Source organism: Mesoplodon bidens, assembly GCF_964165515.1.
Source record: "Mesoplodon bidens genome assembly, chromosome: 3".
Classification (NCBI taxonomy): Eukaryota; Metazoa; Chordata; class Mammalia; order Artiodactyla; family Ziphiidae; genus Mesoplodon; species Mesoplodon bidens.
Window position 1 is genome coordinate 127,849,155 of NC_138178.1, and position 23,421 is coordinate 127,872,575.

Consider the following 23,421-nt stretch of genomic DNA (forward strand, 5'->3'; position numbering starts at 1 on the left):
CTTCCGGAGCTGGGCGGGCGGCGTCAGCGGAACGGGCGGTTCCTGCCGCGACGTAAACAAAGGCCGTCTGCGGCGAGAAGCGAGCTGGAGGTGGGGCGGAGGGGCTGGAAGCAGGTACCGGCCCGAGGCGGACCCCTGCCCGCCCTGCTCCCGGCTCTGCGCCCTTGCCGCCCCCCGCCCGCGACCCCCGCCAGCCGGCGAGAGGCCGTCCTCGGAGAGACCGGGAGGACGCGAGCGCGGGCGGCGGGGAGCGGCCCTAACGCCGTGCCTTTCGCTGCCGCCTCGCCTCGCGCCACCGTGCGTCTCCTTCCTTTTCCTTTGTCTTTTCCTCCGTCGCAGGTGTGGGGATTGTCGGTGAGCCGAAGTGCAGCCTCAAGATGGCCGATGGCTACGAGGACCTGCGGGAGGACGAGCTCCCGGGGCCGGCCTATGAGGGCTACGAGTCCGCGGAACTCGCCTGCCCCGCTGAGCGCAGCGGCCACGTAGCCGTCAGCGACGGGCGCCACATGTTCGTCTGGGGCGGCTACAAGGTCAGTGGGTGGCCGGGCCGCGGCGGGCGTCGCTCGGCTGTTACTGGGTCGGGGGCGGCGGGCCGGCGGGAGGACCAGAGCGGCCGCCCCGTTCGCCTCCCGCGCCCCAACGTCGCGACTCCGCCCGTTGGTTCCTTGTCCTCCGCGAGTGTGGGAATCTTCCCACGGGTCTCCCTACCGTCCCAAGCCTCCTGGTCTGTTGTCACGCCCGCCTTCTGCTTACAAAGCCCGCTCCCCGCCCCGCGCTGCTCGCGGCCGCCCTGCGCGCTGTTTGACATCCGAGCTTTATCTGGGGAGGGCATGGCGGGCGGTGCAGGACCGCGAAACGTTTTATTTAAAAGGGTTGGGGGTGTATAAGAGGTAACGGTGTGTAAGATCACTCCTATCCTTTATCAGGTCTACCTAGGAGCACATTACCCTGTGGAGCCGGGCTCAGGTGGCCCACTTATACCGTGGCCCACTTATGGGGAGACGGCAGTGTAGGAAAATGCCTCGGAATTCCCAAAGGCCGCAGGAATCGTCTTATTGAACCTTCCCGCCTGTTCAGGCGTCCCAGCTACATCCCAGTGTTATTGGAACGCTTCAGGGCTATTTTCCTTTTGGTTTCAGCTGAGAAAGGATGTTTTTCACAAGAAATCCCTATTAAGAAAATTAATGGGAAAGCTCTAGAAATAACCGAAAAAATCAACAGGAACAACTTTAACTACAGAGTGCGGCTCTTTGACCTCTACTCGTGAACAATATGATTAGTTACCAGTTTAGAGCATTTACTTGCATTTCTTCTCTTTTCCTCTGTCTGGAAATCCTACCCAAGTGTCTCCTATTTAAACCTTCTCACTAGTTCTGCCCTTTGCTTTTAGAGGTTCCCAGTAGCACTCCACATTCTAGAATCGTCTTACTTTCATTTGCTGGGGTGGTTCTGATCTATTCCTACCGAAAATATTCTTTTTAGTTTCTTGGTTTTAAAAATGATCTCCCCCCATCCCCATGTGCTTGAAATCTAGTCCGCTACACCTGTACCTCCCGTGACTTGGAAGCACTTCTTGATTCTGTTAGTAGATTTTAGCTTATGGTACAGCTGATCATAGTTGACCGTCTTTGAGATGACTCTCAAAAGATAGATGGGATAACGCTTTCCTGATTACTTCATTTGGTTCCTTTTTGCCAATCCTAATTAATCTGGAATGTTTTCCCCAGCCTCTAATGAATGTGTTCAGAGGAGAGTATTTCGTAGGAGGAAGGTGGCCAGTATGTGGTGACCTTAATTAAAACGTAAATAATTCCCTTGGAGAAAAGTAAACCTGTTAGTCTTCAGCCTAAACTACTTTATTTGTAATTCTATTTGTAAAACTCAGCAGTGTTGAGGGAATGGGACTTTTCACAAAGAAGGAATGTGGGCAGAAGGAGGGTTGTCAGGGTGCAAAATTTCTGAAGCTGAGTTGTGGAGGGCCTGGATGCCTTAGGGCTGAGGCCAGGTGGAGAAGCTTGATCAACGAAGTAAGTTGGTGGTTCCAAAACAGGCCATCCTCCCCATTTTGGCTAGAACCCTAAGAGTACCACAAACAGGAAGCCCTTGGAGATTGTTTTGATGGCAATAAACCTTAGCTTCCTACACAGAAGTCAGTTTTCCTCCTCCCACCAGCCTGATGTATTCCAGGTCAGCCTGCTATCTTGCCTCCAGCCTTTCCTTTCCTAAGTGGTGGAGTGGAAAGAGAAATGTTTACATGGCCAGCTGTTCCATTCTCTGTAATACTCAAGCTTGTAAGACTCTTTGACACCCATTTCAGTGAACTGCAACAGTTTACTGTATATCGACATTGTTCAGAAAGTGGCTCAGGCAGTGGCTGAAGTTGCAAATGCAGGGAATGGAGGCAGGAATCCTGGTTCCGTTCCACTGTCCCTTGCTAAGCAGCCTTGGGCAAATCACCTTCCTCTTCGAAAAACCTGTGCCAGCTCTTTCTTATGGTGGTTGTGAGGATTAAATAAAGCACTCCGTGGGGCTTCCCTGGTGGCGCAGTGGTTGAGAGTCCGCCTGCCAATGCAGGGGACACGGGTTTGTGCCCCGGTCCCGGAAGATCCTCTATGCCGCAGAGCAGTTGGGCCTATGAGTTATGGCTGCTGAGCCTGCGCATCCAGAGCCTGTGCTCCGCAACGGGAGAGGCCACAACAGTGAGAGGCCCACATACCGCAAAAAAAAAAAAAAGTAAAAAAGTAAAAAAAATAAAATAAAGCACTCCGTGGAGAGCACTTAGCTAGTTCTGGCATGTGGTAAGCTCAGTCTGTTACCTGAAGGGAATTGGATCAGAACAAGGAACAAAATTTTGCATGAGGACTTAATATTTTCAGTTCTGCCCTCTCTGCTTCTTGGTGGAGAATGGATGGGTGAAAGGGGAGAATGGTTAGAAAACTCTACATCACCTGTTAGTGATCAGGTACTTTTTTTCCCCTAATTTATCTATCTATTTATTATTTATTTTTGGCTGCGTTGGGTCTTTGTTGCTGCGCGTGAGCTTTCTCTAGTTGCGGCGAGCGGGCACTACTCTTTGTTACGGTGCGCAGGCTTTAGGCACGCAGACTTTAGTTGTGGCTTGCGGGCTCTAGAGCGCAGGCTCAGTAGTTGTGGCGCACGGGCTTAGTTGCTCCGCGGCATGTGGGATCTTCCTGGACCAGGGATCGAACCCGTGTCCCCTGCATTGGCAGGAGGACTCTTAAAACAACTGTGCCATGAGGGAAGCCCCAAGGATCAGGTACATTCAAGGCAGACCTTTCTTTAGCGTGCCGACCATGGCACAGGTAATCTCCCATGAAGTCATGCAAGTGAGATTTGGTGCATGGACTTTTCAGGATAAGATTAGAGATTACCTGGAAATCTCTTAACTTCCTGCACCATTACAACTGCTGTATCAAAAATTTGAATTGAGGGCTGTCTGTATTAAGCATTACCTTGAGTATGTGGCATGGTGCAGGGAGGATTATGCATTTGATAGAACTGTTATAACCTATTTAACTTTTCATAACTCTCAGTATCTCAAATAAGATATACAATATATATACAATATATATATATAAAATATACAATTGTGCCTCTTTAGAATACAAGTTATTTTTTATATGTGCAGTTTTTTTTTTGTTTGTTTTTTCTTAGAGTAATCAAGTCAGAGGATTATATGACTTTTATCTGCCTAGAGAAGAACTCTGGATCTACAACATGGAGACTGGAAGATGGTAACTGGATATTATGAGGGGGACTTAAAAATCCAAATAAGGTTGCAAACAAAAACATACTCTGTGAAACCCACACTAATGAATAAAAATACTTTAATTAAAGATGCTATCTATATATTCTGAAAACAGTGTTCTGCTAGTTTAGCTTAGCTGCTAAGCTTAGATGCTTTTGCATCTCTTTAGTAGTTCAGTAATTACTAGATGCTTTTATGACCTTGAAGAAATTTCTATTCAGAGCTGTGTCAAGTATTATAGTAATATTAAAGAGGTAGAGGCTTCAAATCCTGGAATGGAAATATAATAAAAGTTCCATATTATATATTTTTCAAGATGTTGTCTTTGTTTTGTGCTATCTTGAATGAGAAAAGAATTTCCAGATTGTATCTGCTAGAAATAAAGGTAGTATTCTATTTTAATGAGCTCTAATATTAAAATTTCTATGCAAATCCCTTTGAAATAGTACATTTTGCCTAAAAAACAAAATTAACTTAAAGTTGCATACAAACTGTAGATATTCTGAAAGGACCTTTTGCCAGTTTCGTACCAGTATTACTCGAGTATGTTCTTAGCAGAATTAATGTGATTCTCAAAATACTGGGTTGGCCGTGTTTAGGGATTTATAAAGTAGTTTTTTCCCCATGGTTTGCTTTGTGAAAACTTTGTGCATTACATACTTTAACATATTAGAGATCTCAGAACTAGGAGAATAGTAGTTCCACTTGATTTAAAAGGTCAACTAAAAATAAACCAGGATTATTTTTGCACATAGCCAGTGTTAATCTAGCTGTTTGATGATCTTTTTCTAGAGAATTGGACATTTATAATAGTATTCCTTTAATATGGAAATTCTAATATTTTCTTTTAACAATGCAGCCCCATAAGGAATTTTACAAATTAAGCCTATCAAAACAAAGCTTGGGAATTCCTTGACGGTCCAGTGGTTAGGACTCTGCACTTCCACTGCAGGGGGCACGGGTTTGGTCCCTGGTTGGGGAATTAAAATCCTGTGTGTCGCATGGCGTAGCCAAAAACAAATAAAAAACTTAAAGCTTAGTTAGCATAGATGAAGTGATATTCTGAGCAAAAGACCTTGAGTGTCGTATTAATATTCTGAATCTTAGAATTATTAGCTTTTAGATTCAGAATGAGTTAAAACATGTAAAGAGCACTCAGAGGAGGGACTGGCCTATAGCAGGCACTACCTGAGTGTTGGGAGTCTTACATAAGGTCCGAAAAAGGTTCGTTTGAATGGCTAAAAGGTGACTGAATTAAAAACACCTATTAATCTGTCAGGACTGACATACTGAAGTTTTTTTTCTTTTGGGTTCTTGGCCCACTCAAAAACAAAAAACCATCATTTATGACCAAGTAAGTAGAAAAGCAAACAAGTTAGTTTGAGAAATGTAAGATGGTTTGCTCCTAGAATAATAAAATGACACGTAGGCTTTTAGAACCTCCCATGCTGCCATGTGTAAGTACCTGCTGGCACAGCCTGTGGAGTGGGTGAAAGGGATGAGTTCATTCTTTTAACTAACTTGAGAGCTAGAAGAGACCCTCGACATAGCTACTTAGCCCGCTTATTTTATTTTTTCTTTTATTGTGGGAATAGAATTAGAAGAATGAATAGATTTTTGCATTTTTTCCTTTTTGGGAAATCTATTTACATTCAGTTTTTTCCCCCTTAGGAAAAAAATTAACACTGAGGGTGATGTTCCTCCTTCTATGTCAGGAAGCTGTGCTGTGTGTGTAGACAGGGTGCTGTACTTGTTTGGAGGACACCATTCAAGAGGCAATACGAATAAGGTTAGTGTTTCTAAGGATTATGGTTTAAGGCAACTTTGTTCTTTTTCAGACAACGTCAGATTTCTAAGGTTAGCCCATACTTATTCTTGTTCCAGTTAAAAAATACATGTACTCGATTATGGTATGAATGTGCATTTTAGTATTTTTGTCTACCAGCCAGTATTTACCTGGGCCTTCTGTAAAATCAGCTTTGGTTGGTAAGGTGTGTGCAGTAACTTCCTAGGTTGTTTTTCTTTGTGTTCTTTGCAGCTACTTGTTCTTTCAGAACCCTCAAGTATTAGATGAATATTAGTAAACTAAATGAAAACAAGATGCAGTTAAGGGAGGGCAGGGTAAAATTTAATAGGCCACAATTCAAAAAGCCATAGGAGAAATTAACACAGATTTTATATACTAACATTCCTATAACATGGCACCATAAGATACTGTTGTTCAGACTTAGTCTACATCTTTAACAAATAGGAAAAAGGTATCAGTTTTTCTCTCAGGCCAGTAAGAGACAGATGCACTCAGAAAGGTGCATGTGATATAGATAGACTCTTAAAAATTCATTTATTTGGCAACTTAGTAAGCACCTTAATGCTGAGCACTTGTTTAGACATTGGAGAGAGAGATGAATGACACCGTCCCCGCCTCTAGGAGCTCACATTCTAGAAGGGACACATATAAGTAAATGATTTCAGTAGCATATCATAAAGAGAAACACAGAGTCAGCTCGTAGTAATGGTTCAGTAAAAATTGTTGAATCTGGGGCTTCCCTGGTGGCGCAGTGGTTGAGAGTCCGCCTGCTGATGCAAGGGACACGGGTTCGTGCTCTGGTCTGGGAAGATCCCACGTGCCACGGAGCGGCTGGGCCCGTGAGCCATGGCCGCTGAGCCTGCGTGTCCGGAGCCTGTGCTCCGCAATGGGAGAGGCCGCAACAGTGAGAGGCCCGTGTAGCACACAAAAAAAGTATTTGCAGTTCATAGACAAAAAAAAAAAAAAAAAAAATGTTGCATCTGAAAAAGAATCCTTACCATTGTGTTTGGTAGGACAGAGGAACAGAAAAATGAAGAGTCTTCACCGAAGAGGTGCTGCTTGAATAGAAGCATACAATTGGAAGGGGTAGCCAAGATATAGGTACCAAGATGCAGAGGTATAAGCAAATATCTTGTTCACGGACATGCCAAGTGGTTTACTGTAGATGAGCATATGGCTGAAGTGGTTTCAGATTTCAAACTGCGCTTCTAGGAACTCTAGGGATTTCTTTGAGATGCCTTGGGACACGTGTGAGGGGAGCATATGGTGTTGGGCAGGCTCCAGACTGCCCCTTCCTCCTCCATTTTAACAAGTGTAGCTCCACTTTTATTTATTTATGCATTCACAGTTCACCTTGGGGTTCACTTTAATTAAGTGAATAGTGTTGCACATTCTGTGGGTTTGGACAAATATAATGAGATATATCCATCATTATAATGTCATATGAAGTATTTCACTGCTCATAAAAATTTCTGTACTCCGTGTATTCATCTTTCCTCTCCCCCCAAACTCCTGGCAACCATTGATCTTTTTATTGTCTCCATAGTTTTGCCTTTTCCAGATGGCATAATTGGAATCTATTTTTCTTTTCTTTTTCCTTGAAAAGAGAGGTTCAAAGCCTTTATGTCTATAAGACCATTCATGGCCCATGCATGAGTGGACCTGACAGGCTCTAGGTGGCAAACTTCCCCACTAAATACTGTAGCTTTTCTTCCAATATTGAGCCCTGTCCCACTGGTCCTGCCTAGCAGCCACGTGGAGGTGCAGGGGGACATGTGTTGGATATTTGCTCATAGGAAGGCCACAAGTTTTGTGCCTCTTGTCACGATGAACCCAGATTCCTGTTGGGTATGTTGTAAACAGAGGAGCCATTTCTTCAGGCCCTTATTATTATTTTTTTTTAATAAATTTATTTTATTTTTATTTTTGGCTATGTTGGGTCTTCGTTGCTGCACGCGGGCTCTTTCTAGTTGAGGCGAGCGGGGGCCACCCTTCGTTGCGGTGCATGGACCTCCCACCACCGCGGCCTCTCCCACTGCGGAGCACAGGCTCCAGGTGTACGGGCCTCAGCAGTTACGGCTTGCAGGCTCTAGAGCACAGGCTCAGTAGTTGTGGCGCACGGGCCCAGCCGCTCCGCGGCATGTGGGATCTTCCTGGACCAGGGCCCGAACCCGCATCCTCTGCATTGGCAGGTGGATTCCCAACCACTGCACCACCAGGGAAGCCCCCTTATTTTTATATTTAGGCTTTTGCTTAAGATTTTGTTTGAAGAAAGGGTTCCGTGCCTAAAAGGTTTTGTGAGGCGCTACTGTAGGCTGTAGTTAAGCTGTGTATTTTTCAGGGCCACGGGGGAGAAAACTAAGTTTGACACAACATGAGGAAGCTTGGGAAAAAGAGAAGCTGTGGCTTTAGGGGAGTGGTCAGAGAAATGATAGTAGTTACCTGACTAAAGTTGAGGAGAGGAAGCTTTAGGAGCCTAAGTAAAAAAAAAAAAAAAAAAAAAAAGTCAGATTTATTTAAATACCTGGATGATGTGAAAGATAGACGAATACTTAATCTTTTAAGATTTATCCTTAGCTCCTAGAGTTAAGTAGGCACTTAAGACATGTTTGTTAAATTGAATTTGAAGATGAATTACTAAGTCTGATTTTTTGGTAATACCATCCTGATACCCGTAAATTAGATCAGTACAACTCAAAGTGCCTATCTAAGGCCAAGAATGTAAATCAACACACATTCTATTCCTTCATCAAAAAAATGTGGTATGGGAAAAAAATAAGCTGAACTAAACAGGGAACACAGTGACTTAGGTAGTTTACATTCTGGCAGAAATTTCTTATCTAGACTCAGACCAGTTAACACTTTGCAGACAAGCAGCCAGTCTGCAGTTACACTTTTAGTAGTACTGAATTAGATGACATTCTTATTAGCATGAATGCAATAAAATTAAATGCCAAGGTGGAATTTCTTTCATGTAACCAAATCTAACTGAAATCATTGCTTCTGACAGTTCTACATGCTGGATTCAAGGTCTACAGACCGAGTATTACACTGGGAAAGAATTGACTGCCAAGGAATTCCTCCATCATCAAAGGACAAACTCGGTGTCTGGGTATATAAAAACAAGTGAGTTAGCAGCACTATAGGTTTGGGCTTTTATGTGGAAAGTGCTTTGCCATCCAAGTGTCATTAACCAATAACCATTGTAACAGTAGAACACGCCTTCGAGCGCCCATGAGGATTAAGTGAATTGATGGTAAAGCACCTAAGACATAAATGTTAGCCATATTAGCCATTATGATTTGAATAAGTAGTTTTATATACTCAAGTGTGCCTTCTCAACTCATGGATAAGACAAAATATAAAAAATCTCTTGTATCCTGTGGATGTTTGACTTTTTAATGTCTTGGTTTTTTATCAAACAGGTTAATATTTTTTGGAGGGTATGGATATTTACCTGAAGATAAAGTATTGGGAACTTTTGAATTTGATGAAACATCTTTTTGGGTAAATGAAATTTCGTATTTGCATATGGCCTACTTAGTCTGTTGAAATAATACACTTTGTTTGCTATTAGCTTTGTTCATTTTGCTCTGTTAATAAACTAGACAAAGGCTATATGATTTTACAAACATTATTTGTAAAATAACTCAGATTCTTATTTATTTTCTGTAGAATTCAAGTCATCCAAGAGGATGGAATGATCATGTACATATTTTAGACACTGAAACATTTGTCTGGAGCCAGCCTATAACTACTGTGAGTTAACTGAAGAATAATGAATTATTAAAGCAAGGCTGGTTAGACGAGAAGGGGAGTTGGCAGGCGGTGTAAAATTGACAGTTCGTTATTCTCCAAGGAGTTTAAAACTCAAAAAAGTTTAATGAATGTATAGACTAGCCCAGCATCTATTATCTAATAGCTGTTAAAGTGGTATTGTTTGTAATAAATGACCTAGTGCTGGATTGGAATTTAAGTTACTCAAATATTAGATTTCTTTTTCCTCTGACACAGATGTCATATAATATGCTAGCTTTTGTTTTAAAAGATAAAAGTAAAGCAAGCAAGCACTCTGTTGTATGAACCAGCCCCTTCAGTAATGTATTTCAGAAACTCCCAGTTTGCTAGTCAGCCTTCAGTACTGCTGTCTACTGTAAGTTGGCACTTCAGTTTAAAAGCTCGTGTCTTGCCCATTCTTATCCCACATCCAGAGTAGACTCTTTCTGGTATTTATAAGACGTTCACTTATTTATTAAGTTGCTTTTATGACTTTACTAGGGTAAAGCACCTTCACCTCGTGCTGCCCATGCCTGTGCAACTGTTGGAAACAAAGGCTTTGTGTTTGGAGGCAGATATCGAGTGAGTATATAAAACAGTTTCAATGATTTGCTTTTGAATTACTCAGAATGATAACTAGTTAATTTTCCTTTTCTAGGATGCTAGAATGAATGATCTTCACTGTCTTAATCTGGATACATGGGAGTGGAATGAATTGTAGGTATCATTTTAGATAATTATTTAGAAAAGTTTTTCAAAGAAATTTCAATGGATTTTTCCCTTACTGTATTAGTATATAATGTACTTGCTTACATTTTCTGTAACTATGAATTAAGTAAACATAATCACTAAATCCTTAAAGAAGGAATTTTAAAATTTTCAGTTCCCATAACTATGCCTGGCACATAGCACGTGCTCAGTGTTTATTGAAAAGATCTAAAGTTGACTCTTCCTTCAAAGAAAGTAGTTCATTATAAAGCATGTAGTTAATACCAAGAAGCCTTTTTAAAGTCTCTTTTCAAAATTCCATATAAATTTTTAAAGAAAACTTCTTTAGTATTTCTCTGCATTAAATACAGTAGCGGCTTTTAAATGCAGATATTGTAACTCAGCTATTATTTTCAGAATTCCACAAGGCATATGCCCAGTTGGCCGATCTTGGCACTCACTAACACCAGTTTCTTCAGATCATCTCTTTCTCTTTGGAGGATTTACCACTGATAAACAGCCACTAAGTAAGTACTTTAAAAACATTAAAAAGTTATTATATATCATTCATAAGTAATATATAAATAGCTGAAAAAAATCAGTATTTTAAATTTATCAGAGGGCTATAGGGTTGGTTAGAAGGTTTGCTACTAATTTTGATCCTATAACATATCTATAGTTGTTTTCATATGACACATCCATTGATCCAGTAAAAAAAATGACCTGGAACACTTTGCCCTGCTAAGGGCTTACATGCAAAGGGCTTACTTGGTTAATTTAACTGCAGGAAAAAAAAGGAAATATACTTTCTGTATCTACTCAAAATCTGATTACTGTTCTTACTAAAGCTATGCTCTTTAAATATCAATGTCACATTAACAGAATAACATACTTCATAGCTCTTTTTCTTTGCAGAATAATATACTTCATAGCTCTTTTTCTTTGCTTCAATCAGGTGATGCCTGGACTTATTGCATCAGTAAAAACGAATGGATACAGTTTAATCATCCCTATACTGAAAAACCAAGGTATGAACTATTTAAAAGCTAATTCTTATGCTGAATGAATGAGGTCCATAGAGATGTACAAGACTGGTAATGATTGAGGAAATTTGATTGGCTGCATTCAGTTCATCATTCTTATTATAAGAACCCTAGCCTTCACTAAGGTTTAACATTGTAGCTTTTGGAAGAAGAGAAAACCAATGTTATCCTAGTATCAGTGCTTTCTTTTTTATCATCTGTGTATGATAAATAGGGCTGGATTTTGATTTTTGCTTCATCATAAAATTACTGACATTGTTAAAATTTATACTCAAGCTCTTTAGTCGAGTTGAACTGTTTCTAGGTTTTTCATTAAAAAAACAAAAAGGAACTGGAAAGGAGAGAATTTCAAAACCCTAAAGAATGTTTATGGCAGTGGTGGGGAGGGGCTGGGGAGGGAGAATCAAGAACTTTCAATCAGATTTGCAGTTGTGCTGTATAACAAAGATCAAGAAGTCAAATCATCCAAAAAGAGCCTATTAAAACACTGATAAGTTATTTTTCTTGTTAATCTCGAAAAGAATTGTTACAAAGACTGCTAAAGGAAATGATGCAGTCAAAGTTGGTGTTCAAAGCACATTTGGATAATGTCAGCCTGCATTTTTCCCCACACCTCTGGCCTAAGTACAGTCATGCCGCTAAGACGTCATTTGGCACAAATATTCTTTCCACAGAATTATCAGGCCTGAGGATACTTTGTTCACCCAGGCAGAGTCAGCATCCCTCAGATGTTTTGTGTAAGGCCAACTGGTCCTGCCTATGAAAAGAGGAAAAGAAGCAGAGGGCATATACCACTAATCCCCCGTAAGACTTTTATTGCTAACAAAAACCTAGAGAACAGTTCAGTTCACATTCCTCATTGCATAAATTAGGAATGGACCAGAAAGATAAAACAGTAACACCCAGATAAAACAGACATTGATTATTCTAGCTTCTGCTACGTTTCCTTGAGATAACTGCATCTCACCATTATGTTTTGGGCTGCACTAAAGATCTTTAGTCTTTATTTCATCATCTCATCTCTATTCTGTAGTATAAATGATCAGTTTGGTGTTCAGGGTGACTTCAAACTCAAGTTTTTGTTTTAAATGTAGATTATGGCATACAGCTTGTGCCAGTGATGAAGGAGAAGTCATTGTGTTTGGTGGGTGTGCCAATAACCTTCTTGTCCATCACAGGGCTGTAAGTACACTACCCTTTATTAAAGGACACTTCATAATATTGCTGAAGCTTTCTTGTGAAGTACTTTTAATATATTCTTCATGTCTGTTTTTCAGGCACACAGTAATGAAATACTTATATTTTCAGTTCAACCAAAATCTCTTGTAAGGTAAGTAACTTTTCACTTGGTACTTACTTTAAATTGTGTTTCTTAAACACTTTAAATTAGTGCTCTTGAAAAAACAGGTTTATGGATAATCTAAGGGCAATAGCAAGCCTTCACTGATAAAACTATCCAGTTCCTATGAAAATCTTTAAAGTGCTTTTTCTTTTTTGGTAGTTCTTCAAGTGAATGTACTTCTAAACAGTAAAGTGAAATTATTTTTCTCTTTCTTTGTCCACTTTCAGGCTAAGCTTAGAAGCAGTCATTTGCTTTAAAGAAATGTTAGCCAGCTCGTGGAACTGCCTTCCAAAACACTTACTTCACAGTGTTAATCAGAGGTTTGGTAGTAACAACACTTCTGGATCTTAAGGCTTCATAGACAGTGCCTCTGATCACTTGCATGGACAGCAATTCTGTAAACATCAGAGTGACATTGTTTATATAATTATGTGCATTGTTGTAGTTTGCAGCTTTTTAGTTTTAGTGTGCATGTGAATGGCCTAGAGAACCTATTTTTGTGTCTAAAGTTTACAATAAATGTATTTAACACCAGTAACTGTCTTCTATTAAAACAAAAGTAAGTTAATACTTGGGCTTTTTACCCCAAGGAATGGTTATTATACTTCCTGTTTGGTAACATCAGGATATATACCTGTAGAAACATTATACTAATTATCCTTACCACTATCAAAATGGTGAAGTTATTTTTTAAAGAAAGACATGAATATTTCAGATGTTTTTTTAATGGCACGAGTAGTCTATTATGTTGTATTTACAACACTAGGCTACATAAAGGTTTTTGTTATTTTTGTTGGGGTTTTTTTTGTGGTATGCAGGCCTCTCACTGTTGTGGCCTCTCCCGTTGCAGAGCACAGGCCATGGCTCACGGGCCCAGCCGCTCCGCGGCATGTGGGACCTTCCCGGACTGGGGCACGAACCCATGTCCCCTGCAACAGCAGGCGGACTCTCAACCACTGCGCCACCAGGGAAGCCCAAGGTTTTTGTTTTTAACAGTAACTTCAAAAGGAAAAATATTCTCGATAAGGTTAAGCAGGTAAAAGAAACCTTGGAAGGACCAACAGCTGTTTGTTTAGTACTTTGACCTTAATGCTTCGGCACAGGGGCTGGGGCAAGTGCTCATGTTGACTCTAGGCAGCTATTATCTAATTATTTTAAAAGTAACAGTTTTGTAGCCCATAAGGAATGAAAATAATGTATGACTTTATTCTCCGTTCTGTTAGGAGACAGAAGAAGAAAGCTGGGTCAGGAGTCTTTAGTGGTAAGCCTAAAAGTGCACTTATGGAGTTAGGTTAAGATATAGGTTAAGATACTCTGTAACATGCTACTGATAATTACTGGAGGTGGAAAACGGTACAGAGCTGAATGAGATTACAAGGAGGAAATTAAGATGAAAAGTAAAGTAAAGGTGTATAAATGCATGGAAATTGTCAACACCAATTTCTTCTAGGTGTTATCTCTTAAGCTGAGTCATGGAAATGATTGATTTGTATTTAAAATCTGGTCTATGGGCTTCCCTGGTGGCGCAGTGGTTGAGAGTCTGCCTGCCGATGCAGGGGACACGGGTTCGTGCCCCGGTCTGGGAAGATCCCACACGCCGCGGAGCGGCTAGGCCCGTGAGCCATGGCTGCTGAGCCTGCACGTCCAGAGCCTGTGCTCCGCAACAGGAAAGGCCACAACAGTGAGAGGCCCGCATACCGCAAAAAAAAAAAAAAAAAAAAAAAAAAAAATCTGGTCTAATATGGGTAAAGGCAGAAGAAAGTCTACTCTTTCACTGCTTAGGGTTTTCAAGACTTAATCCTAAATGTTTAACCACCCCCAATCCCCACCACCACCAGAAAAAAAACTTGTGATTGATTGGCCTGTAATAGATACACGTTATATACAGTAAACTACCAAGTCAATAGTCTAAGCAGTTGAGCCACTTCACTATTTCATTTCTTTACAGCATGAAATGAATACTTAATATTAACCTCCCAAATTTCAAGAAAATGTAGGAGGATAACTACAGATGTATACAATTAGCATTTAGCTGTCCACAGGTATTTTAGGAAATCCTATCATAGACACTGTTTCCTCTCTATAAAACTGGGAAAAAAAATAAGTCCTTTTGGCGAATACAAGGCAACGTTTAGTTTATTTTTAAATGCGGAAGTCTTGTTCCATGATGTTTTCATCTCTGAACTTCCAAAAGGCTATAAAATTGACTCTTCTCAAATATTTTAGGATTTCATTTCAGCTATTTTCTTTTTACATTCAGAAGATTGGGTGCAGACACTTTCACTTTGCCAGGAATGTTTCTTGATAAATCCGTGTCCTAAAAAAAAGAATTGCTGAGTATCTTCACAATCATATTTTCTTTTATGACAATTATATGTCCTCTGCTGTCAAAAGAATGGCATTTCTAAAATTTTCACCCAATATGATTTTACTTATTTTATAATTGCTTCTAGTAAGACCGCATTTTCTACCAAAATAATAGCTGCAGGTTCCATCTACTAACAAAGCAATAACTGCTAACATTTTTAATTGCACCACCAATCTCCAGAGGTTTCTAGAGGAATACTTTACCTTTACACTGCGGAATAAGTCTTTTTCTCTTGCTGTTGCTTCCTTGGAATGCATGAAACTATTCAAGGCTGTTTTTGCAGCTGTAAATAGAAAATAGAAAAATCTACTTCTGTTCAGTCAAGAAATGTTTAAACATAATTCAAAAAAAGATTTTAAATACCTTTTCCCTTTTTCTGAACTCCAGGAGTAAGTTTCACTTTGTATCTTTAAAAAGGAATTGCATGTGTTACTAAATAGAGATTACAAAATGATTCATGCGCCAGTGCTGTGGCGGCAGTTTGAGTAAACTCATGATGACTTACTTATAGTTTGTCATGGTGTTGTATGGGGCACATATTGGAATGGCAAACAGGAGTACATCTTCAGGATGTGGCTGCCCTGTCAAAGAGTCAAACAGATTTTCCTAAAAAGGGAAAACAAAAACGATTATAAAAATAATTTATACCAGTCCTAAAAGAGGAAAACTCTAATAAAACACTGTCAGAATCAATATATTTTATCATTTTCTGATAAACAGTCTTACACCCTTCGGAGCAATAAAGCAGAGTTTAATGACAATTTTTTAAATGGCACCTATTGAAACATTTAAGAGAAAAATTAATGACAATTTTTTAAATGGCACCTATTGAAACATTTAAGACATTTTTGGTTGTCACAGCTGAAGCGGGGTTGGGGGAAGAAATAGAGTACGACTGACATCTGCTAGTGGGTAAATGCCAGGGATGGGACAACTCCCTGCAACAAAGGAATTACCTCCTCCAAAATGTTAATAGTGCCAAAGTTGGGAAACCCTGGGCTAGAACAGTCTTCTCTCATGCCTGTCCTTAAGGAGAAGTTCTATGGCTTCTTAGAGTTCCCATTTTGTGGACTGTGTTCAAGGTTACCCATATTTATTTAACATGAGTAAATTTAGATTTAGGACAAAACACTTGGTACAGTTAGTGCTTATTATATGCCATGAACTTTTCTAAACATTTTATGTATATTATCTTAATTCTCAAGACAACTCTCAGTAGGGGCAATTATTATCCCCATTTTTCAGATGAGGAAACTGAGGCGTAAAGAATGTTTCCAGGGTTGTAGTCGTATGTAGTAAAGTTGGGATTCAAACCCAGAATGTGTGACTCCAGAACTTGTAGTCTTTTCTTAGTGTTTTAAGTTTTAATTAGTTAGAAGTTGTGTGTCAGGTGTTCTGGGAACTGGATTGCAGTTAGTGTTGTAGTAGGAACCCCAATGCAAAATCATACCTCATTTCCCTGTTGGTCCAGAGCTTGCTCTTCCTGTTCCAAATATATAAAATTTTAAAAGTCAGTTATAACTTAAATTGAAATTCCAAACCATTAAAAACTATGAGGAGAAATAGTGATAAGTAAGACTGTGAGTAAATTAATAGGTGTATCCAATATAGCAGAAAGCAATGCCATTCAAAGAGAAAAAAGGTTGTTTCCCTAAAGTTTCAAAAAAAAGACTTCCACAGAATATATGCTAAAGAAGTGAATGCTATTAGGACAATTTAAAGTGACAAATAAGCTTGATAGGTTTGCCAGGGGGAAAGAAAATGGAGAATTCTGGTGAACAGAACTTTTATTTATTTGCTAGTCTCTATTCAACAGTTTTAGGATGAATTTTTCACGTTACGATAAGCTTTATTTTATTTGCTTACTCACATTAAAAACTATCTGAAGATAATCTACTGATGAAAGAACATTCGTAATTAACACCTCTGAATATCTGAGTCTAGGGTTTACAGAATAAATAGTATAAAAATTTGAGGACAAAAATGAGTTTTAATATTACTAAACAACACTGTTCAGGGAAAAAAGAAAACACTATCACTTAGGATCCCTGTAAGCATTACCTGCACTGAATAGAGCACACAATTACAACCAAAGCTTTAACTGCCATAAATATAAATACAAAGTGAGACAAAATTTTTTTTACAAATCAATAAAACAGTAAATCCTTTGTTCAGAATTTCAGTAAGATGTATATATTCATGCAAGAAGATATACGTAAGGGGGGCGGGGCTTCCCTGGTGGCACAGTGGTTAAGAATCCGCCTGCCAATGCTGGGGACACGGGTTTGAGCCCTGGTCCAGGAAGATCCCACATGCTGCGGAGTCGCTGGGCCTGTCTGCCACAACTGCTGAGCCTACGCTCTGGAGCCTGCGAGCCGCTACTACTGGTCCTGCGTGCCACAACTACTGAGGCCTGCGCACCTAGAGCCCGTGCTCTGCAACGGGAGAAGCCACCTCAGTGAGGGGCCCGTGCACCACGGCAAAGAGTGGCTCCTGCTCGCCGCAGCTGGAGGGGGCCCGCATGCAGCAGCAAAGACCCAACGCAGCCAAAAATAAATAAATAAACAAGAAAACAAATAGCTAATCAGGATTTTTTAAAAAAAAGAAATATGTAAGGCTGGGCTTTTGTATTCAGTTGATAGAACAATTAGGCAACTATATTAGCTGGAAAAATTGTTAATATCTCAAACTGTAGCTAGACTGAACATCATGTAAGATACCATAACATATTCTTATAGAAAAACCTAGAAAAGTGCAAATTCCTTTCCCACTCGTCATCAAGATAATCCTAATTATCGTTTATTTTAACTAAGTTCCCACCAGAATCTAGCCTCTCCATAAAATTTTCTAATGGCTTATGATAAACTTTTTATGAGCTATCAACACTACCATCTTTATGCTTATATACTGCAATTTTAGTCTTTTAGGTTGTATTTCTAAGATGACTTTCCATTAAGAATAGCGTTACCACTCATCCTGGTTTTAGCACTGTAAATCCCATGTCCTGGGAACCCTGGGATGGTTGGTCACCCTAATTAAGAAGCAAAAGCCCACATGTGTGGTAGCCTTACCTTGTCATCATGTGGATCATCTACAGCCAAGTCTTGTAACTCATGAGTTGTAACTTCAAGGAATGGAGTTTCTTTCTTTATGCTGTCTGAAACTCTTGGTCCACCTTTAGGTTTCTGGGGCTGTTTCTTCACTGGTTCATCCTTTATTTTACCTTTCTTCCCCTTCTTCCCTTTTTCTTCTTTGTTTGAACCTGCAGACTTCAATTCATAGAGGGAAAAACAGTTAATGTTGTCAGTATTTTAACAAAGTATTGAATGTAAAGCATATGATAGGCAGTGGTCTGGATGCCCTTGAAAAACAAAAGAAGAAAATGTTTTTAGATGTTATTTACCCCTAGCAATTTCATGATGAGCTCACGTTCTTCTTCATCTTGGTCCTTGTACTTTTCCTTCATTTTTTTCATTTTACTCTACAAAATAAAAAAATTTTGGTTGGAAAAATTCAGCAGTAAAAAAATGTTAACATGTTTTTTAAAGAGAAGGTGCTACTTTATTTCTGTCAAAGTTGCTTATTGAGTAAGGCACCATTATAACAAACAACATGAAGTCTATAAAGATGGATAAACCATAGTCCTCACCCTCAAACAATTTACCATCTGGTGGAAAAAGAAGATACATAGAAGAGTAAGGACAAATTAATGCAAAATATTCTAAATACAAACAAGTTTACTTTTAAGATAATTTAGAGAAAGGAGACATTTTTTTCACCTTGAGCAAGAATTGTAGGGAAGAAATAAAGCAAAACCAAAAGATTCATAGTACCTGGGAATATATGAACCGCAAGATTATAAAGTAAAGACAGAGCAGAGTAGTAACAGCAAGTCATCGCACTTGGTTGGCATCAGGATACATATATAGAGGAGGAATAGGAAATAAGGCAGCAAAGCTTAGCTGGGTATTTATTGTAGAGGCTATCAACACTTCAAGTTTTATCAGTTAAACTACTGATTCTTTACTCTGGGTACACATCCAACTCACCCGAGCAGTTTTTAAAACTACAGACATACAGGCTTCACCTTCAAAGACTTTTTATCTTGACTAGTCTTAGCTAGGACCCAAATAACAAATTTTTAAAATTTTAAAGATTGCTTTAAACAAGACATACAAAAACCCACTAACTATAAAAGACTGATAAATCAGACTTCATTAAAATTAACAAATGCTGCTCATCAAAAAACACTACTACAGGGACTTCCCTGGCAGTCCAGTGGTTGGGACTTCGCCTTCCAATGCAGGGAGTGTGGGTTTGATCCCTGGCAGGGAGCTGAGATCCCACATGTCTCTGGGCCAAAAAAAAGACCAAAACATAAAACAGAAGCAATATTGTAACAAATTCAATAAAGAAAAAAAAAAAAGGTCCACATCAAAAAAAAAAAAAAAAAACCCACTACTACAGAAGTGAAAACACAAGTCTTGAAACATGAAAATTAGTTGTAATACATATAACCAAGAAAAGACTTGTATTCAGGATTTCAAAGAACTCGTACCAATTTCACATCAAGCAGTGTATCAGAGTTCCAGTTGCTTCATATCATCACTAACATTTGGTATTGTTGGCGTTTTTTAAGCCATTTAAGTGTGTGTATATTGAAACGTAATTTGGCTTTAAAAAGTTGGGTTGTCCAGCTTTCTTGTTGATTTATAGAAGTACTCTGGAAAACTGTTTGGTAATATCTACTGAAGCCAAACACAATATGTGCACTATAACCCAGCATTTCCACTCCTAGCTATACACAACAGAAATGCACACTTGTGAACCTAAAAGATACACGTCTTCGATTATCAACAATACAGCAGACAAATTGTGGCAGATCCATCAGTGGAATGCTATTTAGCAATGCAAATGAACTACTGTTACGCACAACATGGATGAGTCACAAGGTTGAGTGAAAGATGCCAGACCAAAGAATATATACAGTATGATTGCTTTCTTACATCAAGTTCAGGAACAGGCAAGGACTTCCCTGGTGGCGCAGTGGTTAAGAATCTGCCTGCCAATGCAGGGGACAAGGGTTCGAGCCCTGGTCCGGGAAGATCCCACATGCCGCGGAGCAACTAAGCCCGTGCGCCACAATTACTGAGCCTGCACTCTAGAGCCCGCGAGCCACAACTACTGAAGCCCGCGAGCCACAACTACTGAAGCCCGCGCGCCTGGAGCCCGTGCTCTGCAACAAGAGGAGCCACCGCAATGAGAAGCCTGCGCACCGCCATGAAGAGTAGCCCCCGCTTGCTGCAACTAGGGAAAGCCCGAGTGCAGCAACGAAGACCCAAAGTAGCCAAAAATAAATAAATAAAATAAATAAATTTAAAAAAACAGGCAAAATAATCTACAGTGATTAAAGAACAATGTTTTTCTCTGGTGGGGATACTATTTATAGAAAGGGACAAGAGTGAGCCCTCTGGAGTAATATAAACATTCAAGTGTCTTATTCTGAGTGGTGGTTTCACAGATACATGTGCATATAAAAACTGAGCTAAAAACAAGCTTTGTGCATTTTACTATGTGTACATTACACCTCAAAAATCAAAAAACCCCAAGAATAAAATAAACACTATTACCAATAAATTGAACCAAGAAATGGAAAACCCAATAAAAAGAACAGTTTCTTGGAAAATATAACTTAGGAAAACCAACTTTGAAAAAACCAGAAAACCTGAATGATAATCACTAAAAAATTTAGTTAGAACTTAAAAACCTACCCATATATCCCCAAATATCAGGCCTGGGTTTATAAGCAATTGCTAAAAAAATTTCAAGGAACAATCTTCATTTTACACAAAGTACTAGGGAGCAGAAAAAGGGAAAAGTATCAAACTTACTTTATGAAGCTGGTATCACCTAGATACCAAAAACTGGCAAGGACAGTATTAGGGGCCAGTTTAAGAGATTTTCTTCAGTAATTTACCACACTAACTCATGAAGGGAGAAAAATAATACATGCAGAAAAACCATTCAATAAAATTTAACTCATCATTATTAAAACTAGCCCTTTGTAAAGGATATTTATCAACAACCCACAAGAAACATCCTACAATGTTAAAGATCTCAGAAATAGTCCCTTTAATGTATAACAAAGAAGCACACTATTGTTACTTTTATGTAACACTGTATTGATGTTTCAGCCAGTACAAGGTGAGAAAAATAATAATAGATGTTAGGATTAGAAGAGAAGAAAAGCCGTTATTTGTAGACAGTGACTGCCTGAATTTCATCTGTAGATGAAATATTAAATATTCAGTGAGATTGCCTAATACTAGATCTACACATGAAAATTGTCTTTCTATATACCAGTAACTAATAACCATGAAGTGGAAGTTTTAAAAAGACACTATTTACTGGACTTCCCTGGTGGCACAGTGGTTTAGAATCCGCCTGCCAGTGCAGAGGACACAGGTTCGAGCCCTGGTCCGGGAAGATACCATGTGCCATGGAGCAACTAAGCCCGTACGCCACAACTACTGAAGCCTGCGTGCCTAGAGCTTGTGCTCTGCAACAAGAGAAGCCACCACAATGAGAAGCCCACGCACCACAATGAAGAGCAACCCCCGTTTGCCGCAACTAGAGAAAGCCCGTGTGCAGCAACGAAGACCCAACGCAGCCAAAAATAAATAAATAAAAAATAAAAATATACCACTTACAAAAAGTAAGACAATTATAAGTAGGAATAGATAGGATGTACAAGACTTTAAAAGGAAATATATCTTTACTGAAGAATATAAAATATTCTTATGTACTTATGGTCCACATTCACGAACAGTTAGACTCAATATGGTAAAGATGATAGTTCTCCACAAAATAATCTAAAAATTTAATGTATTTTAGTAAAAATTCCATCAGGATTTGCCTTGGAACTTATCTGCAGAATATTTCATTGTATAAATGCATCATGTTATTTTTTGTTATTTTATGTTATTAGGCATTTAAGATTTTCAGATTTTTTACAATTATAAACATCAACTTATGAGAATTCCCTGGTGGTCCAATGGTTAGGACTGTGCGCTTTCACTACCAAGGGCCCAGGTTTGACCCCTGGTGGGGAATGAAGATCCCACCAGCCATGCGGTGCGGCCAAAAAATAAAATAAAATCAACTTGATGAATATCCTTAGTGCATACATATGATTTTTTTAGGATAAATTTCTAAAAATAAGAATTGCTGAGTGAGTCAGAGGGCAAATGCATTGTTAAGGACTCTTTTAAAAAACATTTATTTATTTACTTATGTGGCTGCTTAGTTGTGGCACGCAGGATCTTCACTGTGGTATGCAGGGTCTTTCATTGCGGCACGCAGGCGCAGTAGTTGCAGTGCGCAGGCTTAGTTGCCCCGCGGCATGTGGGATTGTAGTTCCCCAACCAGGAACCAAACCCGTGTACCCTGCATTGGAAGGCAGATTCTTAACCACTGGACCACCAGGGAAGAATTGTTAGAGGACTCTTGCTTGAAATTCCCATGGTATATATTCAAACTTTTATTGAATGACTGAACACACATTATCGATTAATTTGATGGGTGAAAAAATTCCCCTTGATGACATAGCATTTCTCTGATCCCTGCTCCCCCACCCCCCAATCTGTCATTTGTCTTTCAATTTTATTGATGGTTCTTTTCTCCACATATTTACTTCAATATTTTTAAAAACATGACTAGCCACTAATTTTTAATGTTTCATACCCTCCCAATCTGTACTTTATCAAATACTAAATTTTAAAATACACAGTTTATGGTTCTATGTGTAGATTTTATTCTGCCTCACTTTTCTATCTGGCTGTTCCTATGTTAACACATACTGTTTTAATAATTCTAACAGTAAATGTTTTACTACCTAGTAGGGAAATCGTTCCTTGATCTTCTTTTTCAAGATTTTCTGGGACTTCCCTGGTGGTGCAGTGGTTAGGAGTCCGCCTGCCAATGCAGGGGATTCGGGTTCGAGCCCTGGTCCAGGAGGATACCACATGCCATGGAGCAGCTGAGCCAGTGACCCACAACTACTGAAGCCCACACGCCTAGAGCCGGTGCTCCACAACAAAGACAAGCCACCGCGACGAGAAGCCCCCGCACCGCAACGAAGAGTAGCCCCCATTCACCACAACTAGAGAAAGCCCGCGCATAGCAATGAAGACCCAACAGAGCCGAAAATAAATAAATAAACAAACAAACAAATAAATAATTGTATTAAAAAATATTTTCTTAGCTATTCTCTGGTATTTACTCTTTCAAATGAACTTCAGAATTACGTTATCAAGTTAATTAAAATCTCAATTCTTTTTTGAATGACTTCATGTTGAATTTACATATTAATATGAATTGATTTCTTCCCTTCCATATTTATAGTATATCCTTTCACTTATATGAAGCCCACTGGAAAAAAACATAGGAAATTCTGACTATTATGGATGGAAGAAAGATAAAACGTGATCTTTACTAAGATTTCAAAGGAATTTAATTTTCCTAAAGATATACCTATACATCAGCTCACAATCTCTTTACACTGCTACAACATCATTAAAGTACAGTCTATACCCACTACCTCTTCCT

At 39.4% G+C, this 23,421-nt stretch overlaps 2 protein-coding genes across 5 annotated transcripts in view; one reads left to right on the top strand and one right to left on the bottom strand.

Annotated features, from left to right (window-relative positions):
- The first annotated feature begins 35 nt into the window (after window positions 1-35).
- KLHDC2 (kelch domain containing 2) lies at window positions 36-23,175 on the top strand. 2 transcript variants are annotated; one of them, XM_081229946.1, is made up of 14 exons: window positions 36-114; window positions 340-530; window positions 3,676-3,755; window positions 5,441-5,558; window positions 8,587-8,702; window positions 9,002-9,083; window positions 9,252-9,335; window positions 9,855-9,935; window positions 10,012-10,070; window positions 10,479-10,588; window positions 11,017-11,089; window positions 12,199-12,286; window positions 12,382-12,434; window positions 22,746-23,175. In XM_081229946.1, exons 2-14 carry the CDS (start codon window positions 378-380, stop codon window positions 22,876-22,878), a joined length of 1,230 nt encoding a protein of 409 aa, XP_081086072.1. In that variant the 5' UTR covers window positions 36-114; window positions 340-377; the 3' UTR covers window positions 22,879-23,175. The 2 variants fall into 2 exon arrangements, with proteins under 2 accessions (XP_081086072.1, XP_081086073.1); XM_081229947.1 differs by lacking the exon at window positions 22,746-23,175 and adding an exon at window positions 12,674-13,178 and having other exon boundaries at window positions 94-530.
- Window positions 14,565-23,421, bottom strand: part of NEMF (nuclear export mediator factor) — a 54,539-nt gene continuing 45,682 nt past the window's right edge. For all 3 annotated transcript variants that reach the window (XM_081229944.1, XM_081229943.1, XM_081229945.1), the window contains exons 27-33: window positions 18,218-18,295; window positions 17,886-18,083; window positions 16,265-16,297; window positions 15,320-15,420; window positions 15,178-15,221; window positions 15,018-15,097; window positions 14,565-14,763 (exon numbers count right to left, since the gene is read on the bottom strand). In XM_081229944.1, the coding sequence (XP_081086070.1) occupies window positions 14,686-14,763; window positions 15,018-15,097; window positions 15,178-15,221; window positions 15,320-15,420; window positions 16,265-16,297; window positions 17,886-18,083; window positions 18,218-18,295 (612 nt within the window). In that variant the 3' untranslated portion in view covers window positions 14,565-14,685. The remainder of the gene's footprint in view (window positions 14,764-15,017; window positions 15,098-15,177; window positions 15,222-15,319; window positions 15,421-16,264; window positions 16,298-17,885; window positions 18,084-18,217; window positions 18,296-23,421) is intronic.

Coding starts and splice junctions, on each gene's coding strand:
- KLHDC2 (XM_081229946.1), top strand. CDS start 378: ATGGCCGATGGCTACGAGGACCTGCGGGAGGACGAGCTCCCGGGGCCG. Junction 9,936..10,011: donor TGTTTGGAGGCAGATATCGA/GTGAGTATATAA, acceptor TTCCTTTTCTAG/GATGCTAGAATGAATGATCT. Junction 11,090..12,198: donor CCCTATACTGAAAAACCAAG/GTATGAACTATT, acceptor TTTTAAATGTAG/ATTATGGCATACAGCTTGTG.